Source organism: Crocodylus porosus, unplaced genomic scaffold (genome assembly GCF_001723895.1).
Source record: "Crocodylus porosus isolate Cpor-Errol unplaced genomic scaffold, CroPor_comp1, whole genome shotgun sequence".
Classification (NCBI taxonomy): Eukaryota; Metazoa; Chordata; order Crocodylia; family Crocodylidae; genus Crocodylus; species Crocodylus porosus.
The window spans coordinates 2436457-2463185 of NW_017728949.1; the positions used below are offsets into that span (position 1 = coordinate 2436457).

General features: G+C 41.6%; 1 protein-coding gene across 2 annotated transcripts in view; it reads left to right on the forward strand.

Annotated features, from left to right (window-relative positions):
• Positions 1-26729, forward strand: part of NSF (N-ethylmaleimide sensitive factor, vesicle fusing ATPase) — a 116142-nt gene that overhangs the window by 38350 nt on the left and 51063 nt on the right. For both annotated transcript variants that reach the window (XM_019554256.1, XM_019554254.1), the window contains exons 5-9: positions 5792-5958; positions 7224-7331; positions 8698-8773; positions 12909-13064; positions 26189-26388. In XM_019554256.1, coding sequence (XP_019409801.1) covers positions 5792-5958; positions 7224-7331; positions 8698-8773; positions 12909-13064; positions 26189-26388 — 707 coding nt within the window. The remainder of the gene's footprint in view (positions 1-5791; positions 5959-7223; positions 7332-8697; positions 8774-12908; positions 13065-26188; positions 26389-26729) is intronic.

Sequence of the window (26729 nt, forward strand, 5' to 3'; positions counted from 1 at the left end):
AGAGGAGGTTAGATGAACATCTTGCTGGGGTTGTTTGACCCCAGTACTCTTTCCTGCCATGGCAGGGGGTCCGACTAGATGATCTGCTCAGGTCCCTTCCGACCCTAGAAACTATGAAACTTTTGTGAAGTACAAGGACTTAATCATCACTAACAAGGAGGTGTAAGGAGTAAATTATATCATAGCTGTCTTAATATGAGAAAGTGATCTTATACAGGAGAATACTGCTATTGGCTGTCAGGTTACTCATGCCTACCAGCATGTAGCTAAATCCCATGTTATGTGAAGGATCCTACTTTAAATCCCGTTCACCCATTCTCTGCCCATGTGCTCATCTAGTCTTTACTCTAAACTCTTCAGAGACATTAGTGGCTTGGCGTTTGCTGCCACTTAGCGTGGAGGTCTGAACTAATCCTTGCCTTTGCTTTTGTTCTTGCTTGTGGGTGTGATAAGGCAATGTTTTTGTGAAGCAAAAATTTGAAGTTAGAGGAACAGTTAATCCATGTTTTTGGTGCTTTTGTGACTATTAACAGTAGTAGAAGTCAGTTTTCAAATACAGGTCAACTTAATGAACAAGACTGAGGAGTTCCTTAGTTGCTCCTCTCTGGGAATTACATACGAGTTAATACTGATTATTGTCTTTCAATTCAGCTGTGCTACTATGCGTGTTTAGCCGCTTTACCTCTGTGGGTCTCCTGCTTGTGTTTAACTGAAGCTGTTGTGCTGAGATGCTGTGTTTCTATGTCTCTGTCTCTTTTCTCTCTCCTAATACAAACCTCCTTTATATAATGTCTCTGGCCTCCTCTTTTTCTCTCAGTCTGTTTTTCCTTCATCTGCCTCTTGCTATCTTCTTTTTTCTTTCCTGTCTTTTCTTATTTTAATACTTAGTGTTAACATCAGCTGTGGTGTCGGCACTGGAAGCATTAGCAATGATTGCTATCAAGTATTGGTTACAATAATTGCCAGCAACTCGGCATGCCATGGATGCTCTCTAAGGGAGATCAATTGTGGAATGTAAGATTGGGATTACACATTTGTTGTGTAGTCCTATACTGTATAATGAACTTGGAAAATTAAGAAATAATAATAATTTAAAAAAAAAAAAACCCTTAAGTGCCTTAAAAACAGATATTTGGTAACAGATATTTCATACCCTTCATAATTCTGTCAGTTAAAAATATTCTGCTTTCTAAGCAGTCTTGCTCCTACTAATTCTAGTCCCTTTTTATGACCAGGTTACAAAGCACCTGGACACAGGAGTAAGGGTAGATGTTATTTACTTAGGCTTCAGGAAGGCCTTCAGTACGGTATCCCACCCCATACTGGTGAACAAATTAAGAGGGTGTGACTTGGATGGTTACACAGTCTGGTGAGTGGCAAATTGGCTAGAGGATCATACCCAGAGAGTGGTGGTGGACGGGACCTGGAAGGATGTGGGCAGTGAGGTCCCACAGGGCTTGGTTCTTGGACCGATATTCTTCAATGTCTTCATCAGTGACTTAGATGAGGGTGTGAAGTGTACTCTGTCCAAGTTTGCGGATGATACAAAACTGTGGGGAGAAGTGGACACACCGGAGGGCAGGGAACAACTACAGGCACGCTTGGACAAGTTGGACAAATGGGCAGAAAACAAGAATGCGATTTAACAAGGAGAAATGCAAAGTGCTGCACCTAGGGAGGAAAAATGTCCAGCACACCTACTGCCTAGGAAATGACCTGCTCGGCATCATGGAAGCAGAAAGGGATCTTGGAGTCCTAGTGGACTCCAAGATGAACATGAGTTGTCAATGTGACAAAGTTAACGCCACTTTATTGTGCATCAGCAGATGCATGAAAAACAGAACTGAGGAGGTGATACTTCCCCTCTATTGGACGCTGGTCAGACCGCAGTTGGAATACTGCGTCCAGTTTTGGGTACTACGCTTTAAGAGGGATGTGGATAACCTGGAGAGAGTCCAGAGAAGGGCCACTGGTATGGTTAAGGGCTTGCAGGCCAAGCCCTACAAGGAGAGACTAGGGCACCTGGACCTCTTCAGCCCCTGCAAGAGAAGGTTGAGAGGCGACCTTGTGGCTGCCTATAAATTCATCATGGGAACGCAGAAGGGAATTGGTGAGGCTCTACTCACCAAGGCGCCCCTGGGAGTTACGAGAAATAATGGCCCTAAGTTAGCAGAGAGCAGATTTAGACTGGAAATTAGGAAGAACTTCTTCACAGTTGGTGGCCAAAATCTGGAATGGGCTCCCAAGGAAGGTGGTGCTCTCCCCTACCCTGGGGGACTTCAAGAGGAGGTTAGATAGGCATCTGGCTAGGGTCATCTGAACCCAGCACTCTTTCCCGCCTAGGCAGGCGATCAGACTCAGTGATCTATTGAGGTCCCTTCTGACCCTAACATCTATGAGTCTATAATTCAGAATAGCTAGAATTTTTCCGGAAGGCATCCTATGATGTAGTGTTAATGGCATCCATCACTTCTATAATACTGATCTAAGGTTATTATGAATTCATGAGCTCATTTTCTTGGATGAGCAATGCTTTGGCTTTTCTGACACACTGAAGGAGTAACTCAAGCTCCTACCAAAAGTAGTAGGAGGAAGGGGGAGGAAGGGAACCTTTTATCCCTCCAGCCTGCCCTAAGGTCTTTCAAAAGCTTTTGAATGCATATGTGAAACAAGTATCTCAATTTGACCAATGGCCTGCCTAAGATAAGAGAAAATCCTTCCAACCAAGCAACCACCTAATGCTTCCTGCAGTCTCAAATTCTTTAATGAGTTTGGGCACTGGAACACCAGTAACTGAGCGCTCTCCTTGAGTGTTCTCTCCAAGACGGTGAGTGCCTTTCCTAGTGCCTTCACACAATTCAAATACTTAAAATTTTAAAGATTTGGAGGTGCTCAGTTACACAGCCTCCATCCCCACCTTCTACCACCATTTTAAGAAATTAAACAAATAGGTATAATATAAATGAGGAGCTGTAATAACCCTCTCTAGCTTACCTGTAATTTGGGACATGCTAAAAGATTAGTCTGTTGTTCCATGTTACAGCATTAGTCAAATCCCACACCCATTGCATAATTTTTTTCAGTGCTTGCTGGCAAAGAATCTTTTTCAAATTTGGGTACATGAATATGCAAACTGCATAATGATTATCAAGTAAAAGCTTAATATGGTAACTAATTTGATTGCCTGGATAATTCTGTCTGTACTACACACAGTCTGCAATATATCGCAATCTCTCTCTTACCTCCACTGAGTAGCACATTAGTTTGCCATGCTTGTTTCTGTATGATGTGTTTAATTTTACAGTTTGAATACATTAAAAGTACTCAGCTTGCTACCATATTGCCAAGATACTTAGTTTTTAAAACTGACTTCAGTTCCAAAACGAAGAATTTTATAGATATATCTGGTTCTTCACAGGCCTCCTGTGGTGAGAGGATCAAGACATTCCTTGTTTTTGTTTGCAGCAGGGTCAGACTAACTTCTGACCTCTCAACTTTTGAACACTTAACTCTTTTTTCAGCTTGACACTTTTTCCTTACAAAAATATTTTGTATATAGATATACATAATCCTTAGTCCATTAGTATGTGAAGAAGTCTGTAAGTAGAAAGAGTGTCCCATTGCCTGTACTGTTTTTCTTCCTTACTTGTTGCAAAGCTAATCTAAATGCAAGGAAGGAAGAGCATTTCTAAAACTAAGGTGATGTTATTGACTCTCTTTTTCCCTGATTACCTCCATGAATATGTTAAATTGTATGTTTATAAATCATGTTTAATCTTTTAACTAGAGAAGAGCATGCTTCTGTCTGCTGTTTTAAAAACTGACAGATTAATTCAGTTTTTATAGATGCCTTTTGCATTCTTACCTTAGAAGACATTTGGCAGCCCTAATGCGATCTTTGCCACTGTAAAGTATGTAGGGGCAACCTGGTGATTTAGAGCAGGGAGCTAGGGTATATTTATACCAACTTCAGAGTGAGTCTGGGCACTCCAGTGATGAACAAGCCCTGCCCACGTGTGTGCACCAAGTTTGCAAATTAGCTTGCGTAGATGGCTTGGGAGTGAGCCTGAGTGTATGCTTCAGTACTGTGCTGAGGCTCCCTATCCCAAGGTGTGCCAAGCCTGATTCTGAACCATCTTTGGCTCATTTGTGGACCTGGTTGTGTACAAGTGGGGCTTGTTTCTATGCACAGGCTAACTTGAAAGGAGGTATGGACATACTTTTTTACTAGGGCTGTGGCTAACTGCTGTTTCAATTCAGTTTCGGATTTGATTGTTTTGGAGGACAGTGATTTGTTTTGGTGTTTTGGATCACTGTCCTGTTTCGTTTTGGCCGAATCTCCTCCAAATCTGTTCCAAACGGTCTGCAAGCTTTGCACAGTCCTACCCAGCTGGGCAGGGCTTGGGGCCCCAGCGGGGAGCAAGACGGGAGCATGGGCACTCTTAACTGGGTGCCAGTTTCAGCAGGTTGCCACTGCAGGCTGGGACTAGCAGCAGCACTGCAGTCTTCTCAGTGCAGGCTGCACCAAGCAGCTGCTGCTGGCCCTAACCTGCCCATACCCCCTGGGAAGAGCTGGGGAAATGATCAGAGAGCTGGGGAATCGAACTGGGAGCTAGATGTCAATATTAGAGCAGTCCTTCCTCACCTTTTTCTCCTCCCTCTTCTTAGTTTTTGTTTCCCTGCAAGCCCGGCTCTGAAACTCCTGAAATTCTCCAAACCATTTCTGAAACATTGTGCAGTCTTCTGTTTCAATTTGGATTTGGTGTTTTGGGTGCCGCAACAGCCTGAAATGCCTCCAAAACGAGATGTCTGCTGAAATGTCACACAGCCCTACTTTTTATGTCAGCTTCAGGAATTTATAGCTGCTCTGGCAAACAGACTCCAACTTTGGGAAGGTCGCTTGGTTTGTCTCTCTCACTTTATTTAGTGACACAGCTTCTTTATGTTAAGGGTGCCCCGGGGTATCTTGTGTTCCTCCAGAATGGAGATCCAGCAAAGCTCAAACTTTTCAGAGTGATGGAATAAGGTCATACTAGTATGTACCCTAAATCTGCCTTCTCAGTCAAAGATTCATAATACACAGGATACACACCCACACCCCGCCTCCTAGTTAGTGCAGAACACTTGAGGAAAAGTGCATGTGACCTGTATAAGAAAAATCTAATTCTTCTATCCCTCTGTGAAGACAAAACTTATCTTCCCCTAGAGGGCACTGGGCATGAGGCAGACCTTTCACACAGTCCTGTCTTGTGTAGGTTTAGCATGTTCAGTTCTTAATTTTGGACTATTTTTTTTAATGCCAATCAAGAAGCACTTTTTTAAGGTATAAACTTACCACAGAATCATACGTTATACATTGGCATTGAGCAGCACATTCTAATGCTGATGTAGCAGTAAGAAGAGCTTCACCATCACATACAGTAGGTATTTGGGGGAGACTCTAATGCAGATTTTAAATATAGAGTAATGCTTTTTCAGAGTTATGGCCCATTTGTTGTGGTTCTCTTCTTTCACCTGGCTTTATAATGTGAGATCAATGAGGTTCTATTGTCAGAAGCAACAGTGAATTGTTTGTGTACTAGAAACATTTTTATGGTAGTATGGATTTTTAAAGCCTCAAGTAAAGTGACTTGGGAATCGCACTTGCCAGCCAAGTAGGCCACTGTTTTAGTATTAATCTCGTATATAATTGGGTGAGTTTATCACCAATTCTACAGCATATTAGGTACTTAACAGGATCCCAATGCAACTCTGATAATGCTGAAGCTTTTTCTTTTTTCTTTTTTCCAAGTATCCCCACACAACTTTGACAAGGCCAAGCACTGCATTGGCACAATGACGATTGAGATAGACTTTCTCCAGAAGAAGAGTATTGACTCTAATCCATATGACTCAGACAAGATGGCAGCTGAGTTTATCCAACAGTTCAACAACCAGGCATTCTCAGTAGGACAACAGGTGTGATGTTTGTTCATGGTTTCAGCCACTCCCATTCCCTTGTTCTCTTGCTGACAAACTCACTGGTATGTGCAGTATTAAGCATTCCCTTAATATTTCATAAGTAAACTGTTTGTGGAGCATTCCCATCGCTTGTTTAGAGCAAGAGGCTGTTTTGCACAGAGACTGTCTATAATGATAAAGTGTCAGTGCTTCAGTGTCTGCATTGGAGAATATGAACACAGTGTTGCAAAACCTGTCCTTTTCATGGTTTTCTCCTAAAGGAAAGTTTAAGGGTGTTTTTTTTAGCAATTTTGGGAGATCTGGACTATATTCCTAACTCAGTCATAGATTTTTTTTGAGTCAAAATCAGGCCAGATATAAGTGAATGGATCCCTTTTGTTATGCTGGGCAAGCTGCTTTAATTGAATCAGGTTTCTGCTTCCTCATCAGTTATTTCCTTATTAATGTGGTTTATTTTTCCCCCAGTCGGTCTCCTGCCGTGACTTCCTTGAAGTGTTTTTGTTCAGAATGCTATTTTGACTCTGAGAGAGTTTCATTGTCAAATGAAACTGCAAAAGGCAACATGCTGTTTTGTGTTGTAGAGTAAGATTCTAGTTTTCTTAAACTTTTAAGGACAGGAATGGACTAAATCATTTTCTCTTTGTGAGGTTGATAAACTTTTCCTTTGTAATGGAGTGCAAGCAGTCATTGACAGAAACCTGGAAAGTAAGCCTTAGAGTTAAACTACCCTCACTTTGCACAGCTGGGATGGGGTCTTTGCCTAGTTTGCAGAATATGAAAAGAGGTAGTACAAAAAGACAAGGTTGTTGTAGGGAAAGGGCAGAAGACTTCTCCTGAGAGAAAACACTACATAAGGGGGTGGGGAGAGGAAGAGCAAGTAAGGGAAAAGAACATTTGAAAACTAGAATGAAGAACTGAGCTATTTTCATGATCTGAGACGGTTGGTTGGAGGGGTCAAAACCAAAGGGAGGTCTCCAAGAGGGCAGCAGCTCTTCAGTTTGTAGTGAAGCATACTGTTTATTTTGAGAGAGACATCTTTGCCCTGGAAGGGGTGAGACGCTAAGAGAACCTGGCCAGAAGGCAAAGTCCTGGACGTAGGAGATAATCAGAAGGACCCACATGGGAATGCTCTGGGGATGCTAAGCTTACTGACAACTTCACTCAGAATCCCATTTCTCCCCCTCGAAACCATCAAAATGTGTGATTCCTTTTCAACAAGGTAAATCTTTGTTTTCTTTCTCTCCCCCCTTTTCTTTTCACAGCTTGTGTTCAATTTTAACGATAAGCTTTTTAGCCTTTTAGTAAAGGATATCGAAGCCATGGATCCCAGCATCCTGAGAGGCGAGCCCAGCACAGGCAAAAAACAGAAGGTAGGGATAGTGGGACTTATGGTAGAAACTAACTCTAAGGAAATGCATTATATTCTCCTCTTGCACTTACCAGCCTTATGCTGTCAATTTGTTTGGAGTGCAAATGCACAGTTAAGCCACACAAACAACTACATGGTAAGAAGAAAAATAAAACAAAAGGTATTTTAAACATCAGTTTAATCTGGGAAGTACAAATATCATGAGTTTATCATAATTACATATTGCTCTAGGGCAGAGCTTGGTTACTTGTGTATGCTGCTGGCTTATTGTGCAAGTCCATGTTTTAATATATGTAAATTTTATTAGATCAAACCTTTAATTCTGAACTTTCTCAGTTTGTAAAGCTTGCTTTGTGGATTTTTGTATTCCTCTAAAACTAAGATAAAAAGTTTAGTATATCAATAACTTAAACAATCTATTTGGGATTTGCTTGTTTTCTTAGTCAAATTCATCTTTCCTATTAAAGGAAGGTCTTCCCTACTAATTCATAGAATCTTCTCATTTTTCTGCTGGCAGGAAGGTGAGGGTTTGATTCTCCAACTGTATTGGGCTCTGTGCAGTAATAAAACATTAATACACATGCTTTCAGAGTTGCATGTTGAATTTGAAGTGTTGGCAACTACATTTCATAGCAGAGAACCAACTTTACTCTTTGCAGGACAGATGAGCTCTGCTGAACTAAACTCATTGAGGGTGCAAACAGAAGTGCAACTCCCTGCTGTAACTCATGGCACTTCACAGGAGGCCCTATGAGTTACAGCAGTCCCCCGGGCCCAACAGGTATTTGCTGTTGGGGGCTGGGGGATCGAGCTGCAGTTTTTAGAGTGGCTGCGAGTCTGCAGCTGCTCTCCCCTAGGTCTGCCCCTCCCCACTCCCAGCACCAGTGCTGTCTTCAGAATGGCGGGGAGGTAAGGGAAAGGAGGGATATCAGTCTGGGGGTTGCCCAGCAAGTACTGGAGAGTTGGGCAGATGGATTGGGATCAGGCCCTTTTTAAAGCACTTTGAAGCTGTGCAGTTCTGTAAAGGCACAGATGTAGAGCGCTTTCTGTGGCTGATCATATGACAATGTCGCTTGTGTCAGAGCTTTTAAAAAAAGAAACCAGCGTTATAGTTCTTTTTTATTATCAGGACTGTTTTGGGTATAAGAAAGCTTATCATTACAAGTTGTCACTTAATAGTGAGAGATGGATCTAATGGCTCTAATCTGACTATTCACATTCATTTGACAGCAAAGTCCTTCAAAATGGAGCTTGTTTTGCAGTGCTTCCCATCTCTTTTGGGGAAGTCAGTAGTGACCATCCACAGAAGAATCTAAAGTCAAGACTAACTTTGAAGTTTAACAGTTTGTGTTTGTCCCTATATACAGATTGAAGTGGGTCTGGTTATTGGGAACAGTCAAGTTGCATTTGAAAAGGCTGAAAACTCCTCTCTCAATCTGATTGGTAAGTTCTTTTGTACTCAAGCTTGAAGGCAGTGTAACACCCATTGCTCCATTGTTGCACGGAAAGCTAATATTTACTGACTATTTACTCGCTAGAGTAGTCATGTAGGCCTTTATACCATGCTCACCAAGGAGTCTGTAACACATGCAGTATAAAAAGGTGGGTCTGAGACTCTAAACAGTAAAAGGCTATTCAGCTTCATTGCTCTATTTGGTCTTCTAACCCCACTACGCCTGATTAGTGGCTTCTGCAGGTATTCATTGACTCTGAATTTTTTTTAATAATGTGGAGTTGAACTTATTCAGAAGCAGAATAATACAGTTTTAAATGAAAGTATCATCACTTTATTTTTCAATTAAAATTTCAATCAAATTGAGGGTATATATAATCAGATTTGAAAAATTGTACAGTCACAAGTTTAGAATAAAAATTAAATGAACCGAATTGTAAATGCTATTGTTTTCCAAAGGCATGGCTAATAGGATGTCTCAGTTAAATTTTATATTGCAGAACAAGAGGCTGAAGTTGTATTTTTATGAAAAAGTCTTAGACGCACAAAATCTTTTGTCACTTAGAAGCAAAATTTACTTCTGAGTCAACAACTTTTTCATTGTTAGCGGTCTCTTAAGGTGACCTTTTTTATACACACTAGCCAAAATTGTCAAAAGCAACAGCCTGAAATCATAGTTTGAAGGCTTTTGTAAATTTAATATCTACTTCACTTAGGAGAACAATTCCCATCAACTTCAAACTACAAACTCAATGTGATGGGGAAATGTATCTTTGTAAAAGCATCTCGGATCTCTGAGGTATCCAGGCTTGCAATTAATGATGATTATTATTACTATTATTATTATTTTATTTTATTTTTTTGCAAAAATCTAGTTGGTCTAATAAAAGATATCACCTGTACCACGAGTTCTGATTCCTTTTTATTTTCTGGATCTCTCAGCTTTTAAAAATTCAGTCTAGACCAGGGGATTGGCAACCTAAAGCCTATGATCCAGATCCCAAACAGAGCCATCTTACCTGGCCCTGGAAACCAGAGCGCTTCAGCAGTGTTTTGGCAGTGGGGGGCTTTGCCTGCATGGTAACAGCTACAGGCAGTGGAATTGTAAGTGGAAGGGGGAAAAGGAGGTGCAGGGGTAGGAGGTGGAGACTGGTCCCAGCCCTGGCAGCATAGGCCAGGTTGGAAGCAGCCTGTGGTTGGAGCTCCACTGCAAAATATTGCTGACGTCTGATTAAGGTGAAGATGATGGCAGAAGATTTGTCTGTCTGCTATAATTGTGGTTGTCATTTTCACAGTAAAGATGTTGAGTCTTATCTTTTAAAATATAATGAGTCTTTTAAATATAAAATTTCTTAGAAAAAGTTCTGTGTAAAACTTGAAATTCTATTGGCAGTTAAGAAACTAACTAAACACTTGCAAAATATCATCTTTCATACAACCTGAATTCGACTCCTTTGTGCCTATGTTTTATGATGTAGTTTTTAATCACACAGTCATTCTGGGTTTGTTTGGGTTTTTTTTCTACAAGCCCCTTCCTAGTTCAGAGCACAAGGTAGATATTACTCACTAAAAGTGCAGCAGCTGCCCAATGTGTCTTTTTCGGTCAGTGTGAGACTCCAGAAATTAGATACCATGTGTCATCTGCTTCATAAACTACACAAATTTGATTCATTCTCTGAACTCTGTTTGTCTTTTGTATTAAATAAGGCTGGGGTCCTTTTAAAGAATTGCATATGATCATGTAATAAAACACAGAATCATAAAGGGGCTGAATTGAATTTGCACAGATTTACTACATATGTAGTATGGGGAAAAATAAATAAAAGCCATCCATTAAAAAGAATTCATAGTGTACAATTCCATAGGAGAGTTAAAAGGAGATGCCTAAAAATTATACAACTGACTGCAACAGAGGAAGCAGTCATGTTTTACTAGTCTACTGTTCATGATCATTGATGAACAGGTTCTCTCAACTCTCAGGCATGTGTTTGTATGATCCATTAGAGAAGGAATTAGGATTTGAGATTTTTGACCCAGTCTGAGGTTAGATCATCACACTTTAAAAATGGCCACCCAGTCTAACTTAGTTTGCTCAGGTGTGGACCTTACACTAGTTAGGTGGATCCAAGTGTGAACTGTACAAAAGTTCAGGACAGTTAAATTAGTCTTTAAAAATGGCCAAGCCAATCTAAGTTAACTCTACCTCCAAGGTGTACCTAACTTGGATCAAGTTGGCCATTTTTAGACCGATCTAACTGTCCTGAACTTCTGTACATTTCCCAGGGCTGACAAAGCCCAGCCACTGGGCTCAGCCCAGGAGCTGTGCTTTTCCTACCTGCCTCTGTGTCACCAGCCTATTTGTAGCTCCCCTGCTCCCCCCACTCTGAAATAGCCAGCATGTCTCCCTGCCTCGACCACCTATCCTGCTGAATACCCCATTCTTCAAGCCTCTCCTGGTGCCAATCTTGTGCTGGGACCTGAGCAAGTAAATTGAGGGGTGAGGGAGGATGGTTTGCTGGAGGGGAGCAGTTGTTCATCTGGGGGTGGGGAGGCTTGGGAGGCTAAAACATCTCCTCGTCGTGGAGCATGGGGAGGAAAGCACACCTCCCAAGTCCCCCTGGACCCTGTGAGTCCTTTGATCCTGTCGAACCCTCTTGGACCCCAGCAACTGCCCTTCAGATGCCACCTACCTTCCTTTTCTCTTCCCCACCAACTGATTTCTTCCCCTCCTCCATCCCAACGTACCTTGGATCAGGTGGCCATTTTTAACTTGATCTAACCTCCCTGAATATCTGTATGTACCTTGGACAACTTTGTGCCTCACTGTACTTCCCTGTCAAATCCAAGTGTCATCATTTTTCTTCACTGGTGTATCACACAGTGTTAATCGTTTAATATAGTATGATCCTTTTGATAAGCACTTTCCAGTATGTTATGGATAACTATATTATTATATTATTGTTAAAAAGTAGGGCATAAAACTACAACAAATGTGTGCATTAAGGGTAACTGGCAACTAAGCGCTATTTTTTTTAAAGTTTGAACTGCCTTTGCTCTCTATTTTGAATTAATCCAGTTCTCTTCATTTGTTAATTTCAGTTTTATTCCTGTTTTCTAGCAAAAGTGTTTCAAGTAAATTAATGAGTTTTATCATTACAAAATCAAAACATGTCCATCTAGCTTTTTAATTTTTGAATATATTTCTGTAATAAATGTCAAATTAGGCCAGAAGGGGGCAGGATAGACTAAGAATAACTAATGCAGCCAGTAATTTGGGCAAAATCTGTGTTCCTAACTGCTAGTTAGATGTAAAGGGAGAGTATGTATACAGTAATTCCAAGGAATCAAAGAATTAATGTTCACTATTAATTTTTTGCAGCCCCATACTAGGCTTATAATTCCCTGTTTTTCCTGATCAGAGGAATATAACATTATTTTTCTGTGTTTTAAATAGTGAGGAACCATAGAGATTAATGATGGCACCAATTAAGACTCACTCCTAATGCTGGATTTTTCCCTCCAATATGCTAGCCTAATTTAAGGGGTGAGATGGTGTTTCCAGTACCCATGCCTTTATTTTTATGGTCTCTGTAGTTGGCTCTGTCTCTGATTTGAAGTCCACATGATTTGTACCATACAAGATGCCTCCTTGAATTCTAGGATTGCTACTTCTAGGTAGTTTCACAATGGATGTTAACAAAGCAAACCAAAATCGCCAGAAAATCAGTGTGGAGAGTAAAGGTTTGAGTGCAGTGTTCCATGTAATATCTGTTGCAATGCTTTTTGCAAACTGAATGGATTGAGCTTGAAATGGAACTACTTCTTTTGATTGGTGGCATCTCAGTTGTGTTTTTATTATAGTGTTTGTGCTTAATATAATCATTTTCTTCTGTTGAAGGCAACTGCCTAATGTGTGTGTGTTAAAAAACAAGCCAACTTCTAGTGAGGAGAGTAAAGGTTCTGTATATATTTATTTTAATAAACTTGTGGAGTTTATCACAATGGTGTTTGTAACAGTATTGTGTGTAGACTATAAAATCTATGCCGGTGTTTCTTCCAGCATATCTAATTTTGGCTGCAATTCTGTGGTGCCCAATCTATGAACTGTTTTCTTTTTCTATTAAGGTAAATCCAAGACCAGGGAGAACCGCCAGTCAATTATCAATCCTGACTGGAATTTTGAGAAGATGGGAATAGGAGGCCTTGACAAAGAGTTTTCAGACATCTTCCGAAGAGCATTTGCTTCTCGAGTTTTTCCACCTGAGATAGTGGAGCAGATGGGTGAGTATGGTACCAAGAAACATACCTATATGATAGGTATTCGGGCCTAGTTCTGCTTCAAATGGATCAGATACCAACTACCTATATGATAACTCTGTGTATTAATCAATTTATTTAGCTAAGGGAACCTGGTGAAATAGGAAATCATATTCTTCCCACTGTTTTCAAACCTCTGTGGTGCTTTATTTATTTAACTGACTAAACAGTGCAGAGTAAAAGTAACTGAAATGTTCAACACTGTAGGATACTTAGTTTTGTGTAGATATTTTTGTTAGAGTCCATATAATCTTTTTTTTTTTTCCCTCCAAGCGGACAGGGAACTTATTCATACTGACACTTTCAGCCTTGACTTATCAGCAGTGGACTCTTTGCTCAGATCAGACACAATAGTCTATCTTTATTTTTCTCAAGTTTGACTTGAACATGATATCCTTTCACATTCCCCATTATTGATCTTATTGCAAAACTACATTCTCATATGCCTGACTAGTTTTGTCCTGTCTGAATAAACCACGCAGGATGTAATGCCTGTTAGAATTTATAGAATCTACTAAACCCAAGTATAGCATTGTTTCGGGGGCAGGAAGGGTGGCTGGCTGGCTACGCTCTTGGTGAACAAACATGTCTGGCATATCACTTCACTCCTGATTTCGGAGGTAGCTGCTGCTATAGCAGGAAAGCAAGCTTGTAAGATTCCAGTTTTGTCAGCCATAGCTGCCGCTGATGCTGGTGCCATGTTTAGCTTTGGCTCACTTCATTATATTTCTGGACTGTTTTAAATTCTGGATCTGTCATAGCCCATGTTGATGCCTGTCTTTCAGATACACACTTATGTGTTCATCTGCCACTGCCTGACCTGTCTTTATTTCTAGCGCTCGTGAGATTGTGAACTTTCTGGTTTAGTTTCAGTGGGAGAAGCAGGAAGTTGCCATAGTAGCTGAGCTGTCAGGTTTTCTTTCATATCCATTCAAGAGTTTACCTGATGTCCAGTTAGGATATTGAGCAGTAATATTACTAGATTGAATGTACAGTGATATCCATCTGATACAGAGTGAGATGAGGAAAACCTTTAAGATACTGAAGACTGAACCAAGGTTAGTGTCTGATCAGGTGTTTTCCCCTTTACCTTTTTACTTTATACGGGACAGTAGCCAGAATTTGCTGAATTCTCCTTCTGCCTCTGTTGGATATGTCATTTTATTCCTGTTCTTCAATGTGAAGGTCTTGGCCCTACTAACATACATAGCTCTAGGAGAGTATTGTCATTGCTCTGCTACAGAGTGGAGGATGGGAGTGGTACAATAAGGGGATTGAGGGTAGAGGGAGGAAAACCTGGTCTGTTACCTTGAGCTCATCTTTTTTCTTCTTACTGAAAGTGGTGCAAACATGGAGTTGAGGCACCTGTTCATCAAATAAAGGTTAAGGTCTTAATGGAATGAAGAAAAATGATAGATGCTGGCTTTCATCACCTGAATCTTTACATTTGAAATAGCCATGATGCATTATCTTCACAGCAATGATGCATCATCACTTGGCCAATAGTGTTTCTGTGGCCAAAGAAGATTCAGGCATTGAAATATTTCCTCAGTTGAGTTTAAAAGAGATTGCATGAGGACTTTGACAAGCTAAGGAGGCTTGTCAGTGAGCCCCTAAAGGGCCACGACCCGAAGGAGAGGGGAGTTCAGGATGAGTGGTTGCAATCCTGGATGCGCAAGCAAAGTCTACCCTTTCTCGGAGGAAAGGCAGCAAAAGGGCACAGCAGCCCCCTTGGCTCTCCAGGGAACTAGTGGACCTCCTGCATCTTAAAAGGAAGACCTACCAAGGATGGAGGACTGGAACCACCACCAAAGAGGAATACTCTGCTCTGGTCCAGACCTGCACGGTGCAAACTAGGAAAGCCAAGACTGCGATGGAACTCCAGCTAGCTACAAATATCAGGGACAATAAAAAGTCCTTTTTTTAGATATGTGGGGAGCTGGAGGAAAAGCAAGGGCAACATTGGACCCCTGCTAAACCAGATGGGACAACTGAGAACCGATGTCCGGGAAAAAGCAAACTTGCTAAATGGGTACTTCGCATCAGTTTTTCACCAGTCCCATGGGATGCCCCTGCCCACTGTGGGTGAGGAGGATTCCTTACCCTCCAGCGAGGCTGACCTCATGAAGGAACACCTTGACAGGCTGGATGCCTTCAAGTCAGCTGGCCCTGATGGTTTACACCCCAGGGTACTCAAGAAGCTGGGAAGCAGCATAGCTCAGCCCCTAGCATGGATCTTTGAGAACTCCTGGTGCTCTGGTGAAGTGCCTGAAGACTGGAAGAAGGCCAATGTTGTGCCTATCTTCAAGGATGGAAGGAAAGTAGATCCAGCAAACTACAGACCCATCAGCCTGACCTCTGTCCTGGGGAAGGTCTTGGAAAAGATTATCAAAGAGGCCATCTTTAACAGACTAGCTGACGGCAATATCCTGATGGATAAACCCAGCATGGGTTTGTTGCAGGTAGGTCTTGCATGACCAGTCTCATTTCCTTTTACAACCAAGTGACCTATCACCTGGACAAGGGGGAAGAGATTGATGTCATATATCTTGACTTCAAAAAAGCCTTCGATCTGGTATCCCATGATCACCTCTTGGCGAAACTGGCTAACTGCAGCCTTGACCTCACCACGATCCACTGGCTGAGGAACTGGCTTCACGGTAAGACCCAGAGGGTGGTGGTTGACGGAAGCCAATCATCATGGTGTCCTGTGACCAGTGGGGTCCCTGAAGGTTCTGTCCTAGGGCCTATACTGTTTAACATCTTCATCAGTGATGTAGACACTGGAGTCAGAAGCAGACTGACCAAACTCTGGGGTAAAGCATCCACACCTGAGGACAGGAGGGTAATCCTGGCAGATTTTGATAGGCTAATGAAATGGGTGGATGAGAACCTGATGGTGTTCAACACTGAAAAATGTAAGGTTCTCCACCTTGGGAGGAAAAACCCATGACATGCTTATAGGCTTGGCAGTGCTACACTGGTTAGTACTACAGATGAAAGGGACTTGGGGGTCATGATTGACCACAAGATGAACGTGAGCCTTCAATGTGATGCTGTGGCTAGTAAAGCGAGCAAAACACTGGCTTGCATCCATAGATGGTTCTCAAGCAAATCCTGGGATGCCATTCTCCCGTTATACTCGGCCTTGGTGAGGCCACAGCTGGAGTACTGTGTCCAGTTTTGGGCTCCGCAATTCAAAAAGGATGTGGATAAGCTTGAGAGGGTGCAGAGGAAAGCCAGGCGCATGATCGGAGGTCAGGAAAACAGACCTTATGATGAGAGGCTGAGAGCCATGGGATTCTTCAGCCTGGAAACATGCAGGGTCAGGGGTGATCTGGTGGCTACCTATAAGTTTGAGGGGTGCTTATCAGGATCTGGAGGAACGTCTGTTCACCAGAGCACCCCATGGGATGACAAGATCGAATCGTCACAAATTCTGCCATGACTGATTCAGGCTGGACATAAGGAAGAACTTCTTTACTGTCCAAGCCCCTAAGGTTTGGAATAGACTACCGTCGGAGGCGGTTCAAGCACACACTTTGAACACCTTCAAGACACATTTGGGTGCTTATCTTGCTGGGATCCTATGATCCCTGCTGACTTCCTGCCCCTGGGGCAGGGAGCTAGACTCAGTGATCCTCCGGGGTCCCTTCTAGCCCGAATGTCTATGAAATCTATGAAATTTCAATTCCTCTTCCTGGTTTTGATGCAGCTACACCTACAGTTCCTTCAGCAGAATATTGAATGACAGCACATTAACCAATAAAACACCACAATAGGATTATATTTCTCCAGTGTTCTTATTGGCTTGAGATGCCTTTAAATGCAAGACACTCTTATTGCATGCAAAAATTGACTCTGCAAATGTAATGCTGAGATGGCAGCAGTATAATTCAGAGGTCAAGAACTTTGGCTATGTCTAGAAATTGGATAGCCTCTAGGCACAATCTGCTCTCCTTTGAAAGGCTGCCAAAAAGCGGGGAGAAAAACTGTTCTCCTCTGCTATAGAGGGCAGGACATAAGGCAGTGGATTTAATCTACAGCAAAGTAAATTTGGATTAAATTTTAGGAAAAAATTTCCAAGTGTAAGAATGGTAAGACAGTGGAACAAGGTGCCTAAAGAAACTGTAGAATCGCCTTCAGTGGAGGTTTTCAGGAGAAGCTTGACTGGGCATCTGTCTGAAATGGTTTAGGAATAGTACATCCTATGCTGTGTAAAGGCTTGGACTAAGTGGTCCTGGAAAATCCCTCCCAACCCTATTATGATTCTCATGTTTGGGCCTTTCTTTTTCTTCCTGTATTAAGCAAACCATGTTACTAAAATGGTTTTTCTTTGAATGAGTACTAGTGTATTGAATACCACTGGCAATGAGTTAGAGATTGCCATGTTTGTATAAATACATAGACCCTTGCCTCTGCATGTTTACACACATACTACACAAAGAGGTATTTTGCTGGGAAGGGAAGGTTAAGACTCCCAGCAGAACTTTCCTGTTCTCTCAGATGAACCCTAGGGCTAAAGAGCTTATCTTAAATTTGAAAAAACAAAGCTTTCTGACACTCTCCCCCCCATATTAGTCATAACTTGCTCTTCAGCTATGTTTCAGATCTCAAATGTCAATGTGACATCTGTTCAGGTTAACATATAATTTATTAGGAAAGGAAAAGAAAGCAATTGCTTGCTATCTACAACTGCAGAAGTTGCCCTTTTCTATTTGCTGTGGAGTGCATGCACATTGCCTTGTGTTCAGAAGGCAATAAATATGCCATTCTCTACTCTAACTGCATAGAGACTGTATTGACTCTTTAAGAATTGCTTGTAATGTGTGGTTTCCGTAACTTCCAAAGAATGTTTAGAGATGGACCGTATAAATTATCAGTAGTCACCCAGATCTGTAAAAGACAGGCCATACAGATCACTTTGAAATCTGGTGTATGAGAGCTGAAAACTTAGGAGACACATTTTGTCACAACTACTTCTGGCATTAAGAACCTCTGCTAAAGTAGTCCTGTGATTATTGCCTGGAAGTATGGGTTTAAAAGCATGCAGTTTGTCTTCCAAAACAGAATCTAATTTTTATATGGGTAAACTGAATGATGAGGAACTTTCAGTGTGAATTGCTAAGGGTGTTACCAACGTTGCATCATGCGTGGTGTACCTGAAGGTTTCCATTTAGGAGCCCCAGGCATGGATTAGGGCCCCAGTGTTGTAAGTCAGGGGAGCACGATGGGGAAAAGGAAATCAGAAAGTGGGACTGGTTGGGGTTAAGATGGGGAACCGGGGCTAGGAACCACTGGGTTGGGGCAAAGGAGACAGGTCTGACAAGGAGGTAGAAAGTAGGACAGAACTGGGAATGGCAGGGCAAAGACACTTAGGACTAGGACCTGGGGAATGCTAGGACATCATGTTTGGATGAGAACAACACACAGGCTGGGAGCAGAGAAATGGAGAGACCTGAGGAAACTTGGAATTTGTTTTGCAGATGTGAAATGCTCTATGATGCAAAATAGTGTGTAAAATTGAGTCCCAGGGGGATCAAATTAGATGCTCCAAATTAGAGGATACTTTTGACCTTAATATCTGTGCCTCAGCTTTCATCTGTAAAGTGAGGAGAAAATCCACTTACTTCACAGAGTGTTGTCAGAATAAATTCATTTATGTTAGTAAAGCTCATGAGCACCATGGCGAAGCCCCTGAGGAAATGAACAATTCTGTCTTGAAAGCAGGGTTTGTAAATAAGGCCTGGCACCACGCCTTGCACAATAGGGAGAAAACAGCATTTTGAGTAGTTGGTCATCCAGTGGTCACAATCCATTCTGTGCACTAGATGAGGCAGGGGTCCTGTGAAAAAGTAGCCTTCAATGATGTGGGTAAACATGGTCTCATAGTGCATATGCACAAGCAGGCTAAGTTTAGATTTTATAAGCTGCTTTTGAATATTTGACATTGTAATCATAATCCTGTTCTTTTACTGTAGCTTGCATGTAATTTTTCTCTGTGTAGGAATGGAGCTTTTCATAGTTCTTGAAACCATTATCAGTTCTAGCCATAGCCTCCTTTTAAATGTTGCACCACCAGTGCAGATTACCAGACCTTCCTTTTCAGAAGAGAGTGTTATTAGTGGTTAGTGCAGTGAATTGGAAGCCAGGACTCCATGGTTTATTGCTAACTTTACCATTGACTTCAATAATGAAACGTCACACTATATGTTTGCATTGCACTTTATGGAGCCAGAGATAAGGCCTGTTCTTACTACAAAGAAATTGCTGTTTAAGTAAATATTCTGCTGGCTTGATTGCAGGTTATTCTTGCACTTAGTTGTAAACTGCAGATTTCATGTAATTATGGCAATTGCTTAACCTCTGTTACATGGATTTAGTAAGCATACATGGGATGGAGTGGCAGCCACAATCTTTTAATTTGGGAGATAAAAATGTTAACCAGGGGAAAGCTGATGAAATGATTATACTGAATGTCCTGTGTAGTATGCCCCTGACCCTATAAAAATCAAGAGAGGATTGAACCCCTTCACTAGTGGGCTAAGAGTAAAGTGATCCTTAAATTGTCCAAGTTATTAGACCTAGGGAGACTGGCTTGAAAGGTGCAGGAGGTAGAATTAATGCTTCCTGAAGTAGAAGAAGCAATTAAAAAGCATAGGTTTTCCAGGGTGAAGATGGGGAGAGAAGAAAATTCTTCATTAGGGCAAAAGAGTTGCTCTGTAGTTTCATGTAATGGGAAATTCATGAATTGGGCCCCAAGCAGGTAGGAGAAGGAAGTACCTGGGGTGTTAACCACATTTCTTCAGTTGAATAGAGCTCTAATACAGCTGTAATCACAGAATAAAACTCCCCCTCAACTCCTGCAAAGAGACCCTTGGTTGCAGGTAGTTGCCCTGCTCTGTTTGTGTGGGCACACAGTGGTACTGTTAGGGCAGCCAGCAACCCATTGGTGTTCATTTGTTTGTAATTTTTTTAAAAGTTCATTGCATTTCCAGGCACTTGGCTTTCGAGTAAAGAAGTACCATCTAGCTTTTAATACTAAAGGCTGCAGAAAATTGCTAGTGAGCCTTGTGGGTATTAACAGCCAGATGCACAAGAATTACAAATAAATGTAAGCTCATCAGTGATCATACTTAATATTAAATTAGATATTTGGCTACATATTTATTATCAGGCTGTTAAAAGATGAGGTAGTTGCTCTTTTGCTACTGCAGTGGTGGCTAATGGGTAGATTAGTTTGTTTTGTATCCACTGTGAACTTGCCATCACAAATCTCATTTTGGATTATGTTTTTTGATTGTGTAGCCAAAGGCACTTTGTGTGTATGTTGGAAACTCATACTTAGGGGTGATTTATTCTCATTTTTATCGCATTCCATCTGAACAAAACTGATAAATGTCCTACCATTGCCATAAATTTAGTTGGAGCCTTCTGTATGTAATATATGTGCATTAAAAAAAAAGAAAAAGAAAACAAAATAAAAACCTTCCCTTCATGGCTATACAATGCATAATGAAGAAAAGCTGAGAGAGGTGGTTTTTAATGCCTTAGTAAGACCATACTGATATTTGTGGATGGGCTTTTTCTTTGTAGTAGCATGTGATTTGTTATGTCAAGCACCTGGTCTTTAAAATCTATTAAAAAAAATTCTGGTAGGTGAGCAATAGGTCTATGCACACTCCAGCCTTTGGAGTAAGAAGCAGGAGCAAGTTTCTTCAGTGTAACTTCTTGTCAATAGTACTTAAATCCCACAGAGGTTAACTAGAGGTAGTGTATCTAGGTAGGAATAATGGAAAGCTTATTTGATGAGGGGAAGGGGAAATTCCATCCAACTGTGTGTTAATGGAAAATTTCTCTTCCATGTGTGGCAGGTGAAGGCTTGGAACCATAATCATACCCTAACCTGCTTGAAGATTAATGTATAAAGATAAATATCACTCCTGCTGTATTCAGGGCTGGTACGTTTCTACAGATGTTGGTTTCTCTTAGGTGCACCTGAATGATATGATCACACCAGAATGCTTTGATTTTAAGTCAAGGGGGAATTACAGTGCTAAATAGGAAAATCCCTTATACATTTAGGCAATTTTGTGTTGATGTTTCAAGGAAGGCAATGCATTAGGAGAAATAAATTCATGGCTATTAGAGTTAGTTTAATTTTTGCTAACTTGGAACTCTGGTCAGAGTTTCCATTTGTGTTTCTATCACAAATGGCCTGCCATTGTCTCTTTGAATCTTCATCAGTGTCTCCTAATTTTATTACCTGTTGATGTCTTTTTTTTTTTTTTCTTGCCTATTTTGCCGTTTGGATCTACATATGTATTGTTAGAGACTGAATAGGTAATTAAATTGTGAGATAATCCAGTATCCTATTACATAAATGACCTTAAACCAAATGATAGTCCTAATACTTAGCCTGGTGAGTTGGAAATGCTTGTCTGCAAATAATCCGAGTTCATAAGATCCTCATAATAGTATTGACATTTGGTCATGCTGGTACAGTCTGCAGAGTGAAGATAAAACTTAATCAAAACTCCTCCTGGGTGCATGGAATTGCAGTGTGATTTGGGATGTAGTATTTTTAGTTTGTCATCACCTGTCTATTTTAACTAAGGCCTGTTTGTTTTAATATTTGGCCAGGTTGATGTAGCTGTGCAAGAAAATTGTCTGATCGTAACAGTATGTAACTTCCTATTTGAAAGGAACTCTTTGCTTTAGCCTCTACAGGCAGAAGTTGCACACAGACTGGTTTACGTGATCAGAAACTGGTTTCAACCTGTAACGGAACAGAAGTTCAGTGCACGTAAACCAGTTTCAAAATGTCTGAAACTGGTTTAAGATGAAGCTGGTTGAATGTAGTATCAGACTTAACTGATTTAGGTCAAACCAGTTTATGAAACTTCTGTTCCAGGCGCCTTCCTGGTTCACGTTAAATCAGAGTCACCCAGCATGCTTTCTAGCCCTGGGCTAGGCTGTGCTGTCTGCTTCAGAGAGCAGGGCTGGCCCCACCCCTTGGCCCCCTAGCCTGAGCAGTGAGGGCTGGCTGACAGTGGTTGTGGGGGCAAAGCCCAGCTGGGTATATAGCCCAGTCTATGGGAGTGGGGGAGACCGCCCTCCCCCAGGCAAACCCCGGTTGAGGTCTGGGGCCAGTGAGAGGGGTTAATCACCCCTTCCCCTGCTCAAACTTACTTCTGGCTGCAACTGTGGACTACAAATCCCAGAGGCACCTGGAAGCAGGAAGAAGTGATGAACAACCCTGCAGTGTCCTGCTGTTGTAATTCTGGACTGCAAATTCCAGAGACCTCAGGGGCAGCAGGAAGAGGAAGTGAACATGCAGCCAGAGAACATGCTCTAGCGAACCCCTGGCTTCTGGCCTAAGACACTGCAGACATGTGGCTCTGTTTCTTGAATCAAAGGTAAATGTCTCAATTTAATCTGTGCATCTTAGACTAACCTGCAAAGATTGAACTGATTTGGCCTCAGGCTTTTTGACTGTCTGTACCTAGCCCTTGACATCCCTGTGAAGCAGAGGATTAGCATTAGCCTCAATTTTCAGGTGGAGGAAAAGCAGAGATAGGGAATATTAAGTCACTTGCCAAGAAGTTAGTATTGGAGCTGGGATTTGCAGGACCAGGAATAGTGGTGCTGTATTTTTAGGTTAGGAACAGACCTTCCAGATAAGTTGTGTCTCTGTTTGTCCCAGAACAGAATATCCCTGAATTGCCTTGTTACAAACATTACCCTTCTAATCTGGGTTTAGTGAGTGGCTGAATGCACTGCCACTTTTCTGTCATTGATTCAGTGATCCCAATCCCTTCACTACATGCTTTGCCATTTTAACATGTATACTGTAATTTTACAGAAAGTAAAGTGTTGCAAAATGAAGGAGTACAATTCAGTCTTAGTAGCTTGTCTCCTCATCATGGCCCTTTATGCAGGTGTTCTATGTGAAAATGTATGCATTCAGTATAGCTGGCCTGCCTGTTGCAAGAGATTCCCAAACTTGTTTGTGTTACATGTGCCTTGACTTGTCAGTAGCTTTTTGTTAGCCTTTCTTGACTGAGCATGGTAGGGCTGTCTAAGCGTCAACTGGTTTCTGTGCTTGGGATTCCCCTCTAGAGCATCACTCATCATTCAAATCCTACCTTGCACTTTTTGGCTACATAAGAGATCATGTTCCCCCACAAAATGTGCTAACAATCCCTTTCTTGACACTAATTTGACAGGGATTGCTTCTAATTTATCATTGCTGTGCTCATTCTTGTGTAAAATTGGTCTTTACTGCCATTATTTTGTTTTTGTTTTTGACTTTGGGATGCTTGAAAGTTGACTAACAAATTCTTTCACACAGGTCTCTCTAATAATACCTTTCTTGTGGTAAAGCTTTCATTGTTTTCTCAGCAGAAAATGTCAGCTTTGCTGTGTTAGGCAATGTTTCACTTAGTTTCAGAATACTTTACAAGGCAAAATTCTAAGCATTGCTAGTGTTGCTCCATTGAAACAGTATACTTGTTGTTTTATTAAATGTTTGTGCATTCATAATGTGCGAACATCAGAGAGGTGTAAGAGAAAGGGAAGTGGAGAAACATACATGTCAGAATACCTTGCAAAGTATAGTTATTCAAATTGAAATTAACATGTTTAAGTATCCATCATAGTGCCAGAGGAGCAGGGAAATGAAACAGCAGTGTAATAATAGTATGTTGTTATAAGAGAGATGAAATTGCTTAGTAATAGGGCAAAGAGTAAAATTAACTGGCTTCTTTACCATTATAGATTTTTACGTACTTTAACATACGTTGCTACCATTACAAGTATGAATGCAAAAGTCCTATTGTGTTAGGTGCTATATGTAGCGTGAAATACTGTCTCCTGAAGAATTTGAAATGTAACTCAGACCAAACAAAGAGCAGGAGGGGAACGTATTGTTATCTGCATCTAAACTCCTGGCCATTTGACTTGCTCAAGCTCACTCTGCTCATACCCATGGTTCTAGAAGCTGAACCTGTCTTTGGGTTCCAGGCCTTAAGACCATTACCTTTTTTTCCTCTATTAAACCGGTAAATCGAACACTGCAAGAGTTTTAATTCAGACGTTACATAATTATGTAAAACAGGACTAATACAGAAAGTCCAATATTTGATAAGAGGATTCTAATCTCTAAAAATAGAGATGATTTACGAAGTGAGCAACATCTGACACTAAGCTGGTTCCAGCGAGTAATGTTTTTTTTCTTCACCAAACAATTAAACATCCAGGCTTCTTAGACTGATCTGATCTAATCTACTGGGAGACGAGCATAGCTCTTAAACAGGTTCAAGTCTCTCCTGTTTTCCCCCTTCTCCCCCTCCCCCCCACCTGTACCCTACACACCTTTGGCATCTTAATTTGCCACTGGAAATCCAAAGCAAATTACTTCATTTTATTGAAGGTAGATTCCAACAATTAGGGCTTCCATCCTTTCTCTGTCCCCCTGTCCAGAATGTATGTGGGATTGTCTGGGTGCAGCGGAATAAAATAGAACTGAGTCTAGTGAATCTCCCTACCTGTTTGCATAGGAATTCCTGAGCTCAAATCAACCATGCAAAAGAGTTTTCCTGTTTATAGATTGTTCTAGGCTTGTCAGTCTAATTCATTCATCATATAGGACCTTGCAGGAGCTTGCTTCATCATGGGAAGGTTAGGTCCTTCGGGTTTTTTCCTCCTTCAGCAATATGTCCTGGAGACCTGCTTGCTGAGTATAGCAAGAATGTGAAAGCACTGACTTTTTTATGGGGGTGAGAGAATCATCAGTAAAAGAAGTTTGATTTTGCGTTTAATTGTATTGAAGTGGGACTTGTTTAAATGAGTTGATCCTACGTAGTGATCTACATTTGCTTGGCACAACTGGCTTGTTCCTCTGCAAACTTGACTAGGACTGATGTGATATTTTTCAGCTAATGCATAATTAAGCTGTGGAAATCATTACCATGCAAATACAATTCCCTGAGGATGAGGAGAGGGAGTGGTAGCTTGGTCTCACCTCCCTTTGGCAGTGTGGTGGGTGTGCAGTTAGCTCTGAGTTCATTAGCGTGTCGGAATAGCTCCTGCCAGAGCTTTGAGCTCAGCAGCTAGTTGGACCAGGCTCTCATCCCATCTTTTCCCTTACCACTGAATTCAGTCGGCTGGGGAGGAAGAGAGGGCAGAGTGGGAGCATTCACCCCTTGGGCTTCAGAGCTGTATAAAAGCAGGGGCTCTCACCTGAGTCTGTGCCAACTAGCTGGTGGGCTCAGAGCAGATTAGCACAGGTAGAACTTGGGCGGATGCTACACTGACATGCTGGTGAGCTAAGAGAGCTCATTGCACACCTTTCAGACTGCCGGAGCGGGTGTTGCTGCACTACCTTGCACGATCCTGGATCTTCCCAAATTGCCATGGTATATTGTTCAGGCCAAGAATTTGGCAAAATTTTAGAAGGGGCTTTGGAAATTTATATAGCTCTCCAGAGTTGTCACATTGTCACTAACCAGAATTTGAGATGTATATAAATTAATGATTCATGTTCTAAGTTGTCTGTTAAGTTTTTTAAAGTCAAACCTTCATGACAGAAAGATTATGCTGGGTATTGGTACTGCAGGGTAGTGGTTCCCAACCTCTCTTATACTGCTGACTGGTGGGAGTGGGACTGGGCACACAGAGCCTGCTGCATCCCTTCTGAGGCTGCCCCAGTGCCCAGCTTTAACCTTTTATGTGACTGCCAGCTGCAGAAGCCTCTTGTCCGGGTGGACAGACGGGGGTCTGAGTTGTCATGACCCAGCAGCCAACCCCTCAATGCCTGGTACCTGGCCACGGCCCAGTGGTTGGGAACCTCTGCCGTAGGGTTTTTGCTTCTTCTGAAAACAGTAGCATGGGTTTGATCTAGGCTGATGGTTCTATACTCCCAGTTCCATTTTATTGATGAGATATATTATACTGGGTCAAAAACACATTTGTTACAGGACCCATGTAGAACACACTGGAGTGGGTGTGGCGATTCCCTAGTCACTGGTACATTTGTTTATATCTTTCAGTTTGCCTCTAATTTAATAAGCTTGTTTCTGTTTTAGGTTGCAAGCATGTGAAAGGTATCCTGTTATATGGACCACCAGGCTGTGGTAAAACACTCATGGCAAGACAGATTGGCAAGATGCTGAATGCCAGAGAACCAAAAGTGGTCAATGGTCCAGAAATCCTTAACAAATACGTAGGCGAGTCAGAGGCCAACATCCGCAAGCTCTTCGCTGATGCAGAAGAGGAACAAAGGAGGGTAATGCAAGAATAAATATCACTGTCAACATACATGCATGTGAAGAATAACTAAAGAGGAGGTTTAGAATTAGAAATTTATTGTCTTGAGCATTTATTGCGATTCACTGATCCATCTGTGGTCACACTTACCCACTGAATCATTATGACAGCAGGGCAGTAGTTTTCTCTGTTAGCAAAATAATGTAATCTCCAGGCTAATTATTTTCAGGCTTCTTCTCTGTGCTAAAGGTATAGCAGTTTCCCTTATCAGCTGCCGTAACTTATGTCGTCATCTTTTAGGCCAAATGATCGGGGGGGCGGTGAAGAGACAGCTACAACTACGTTGCCGTTGTCCAGTAG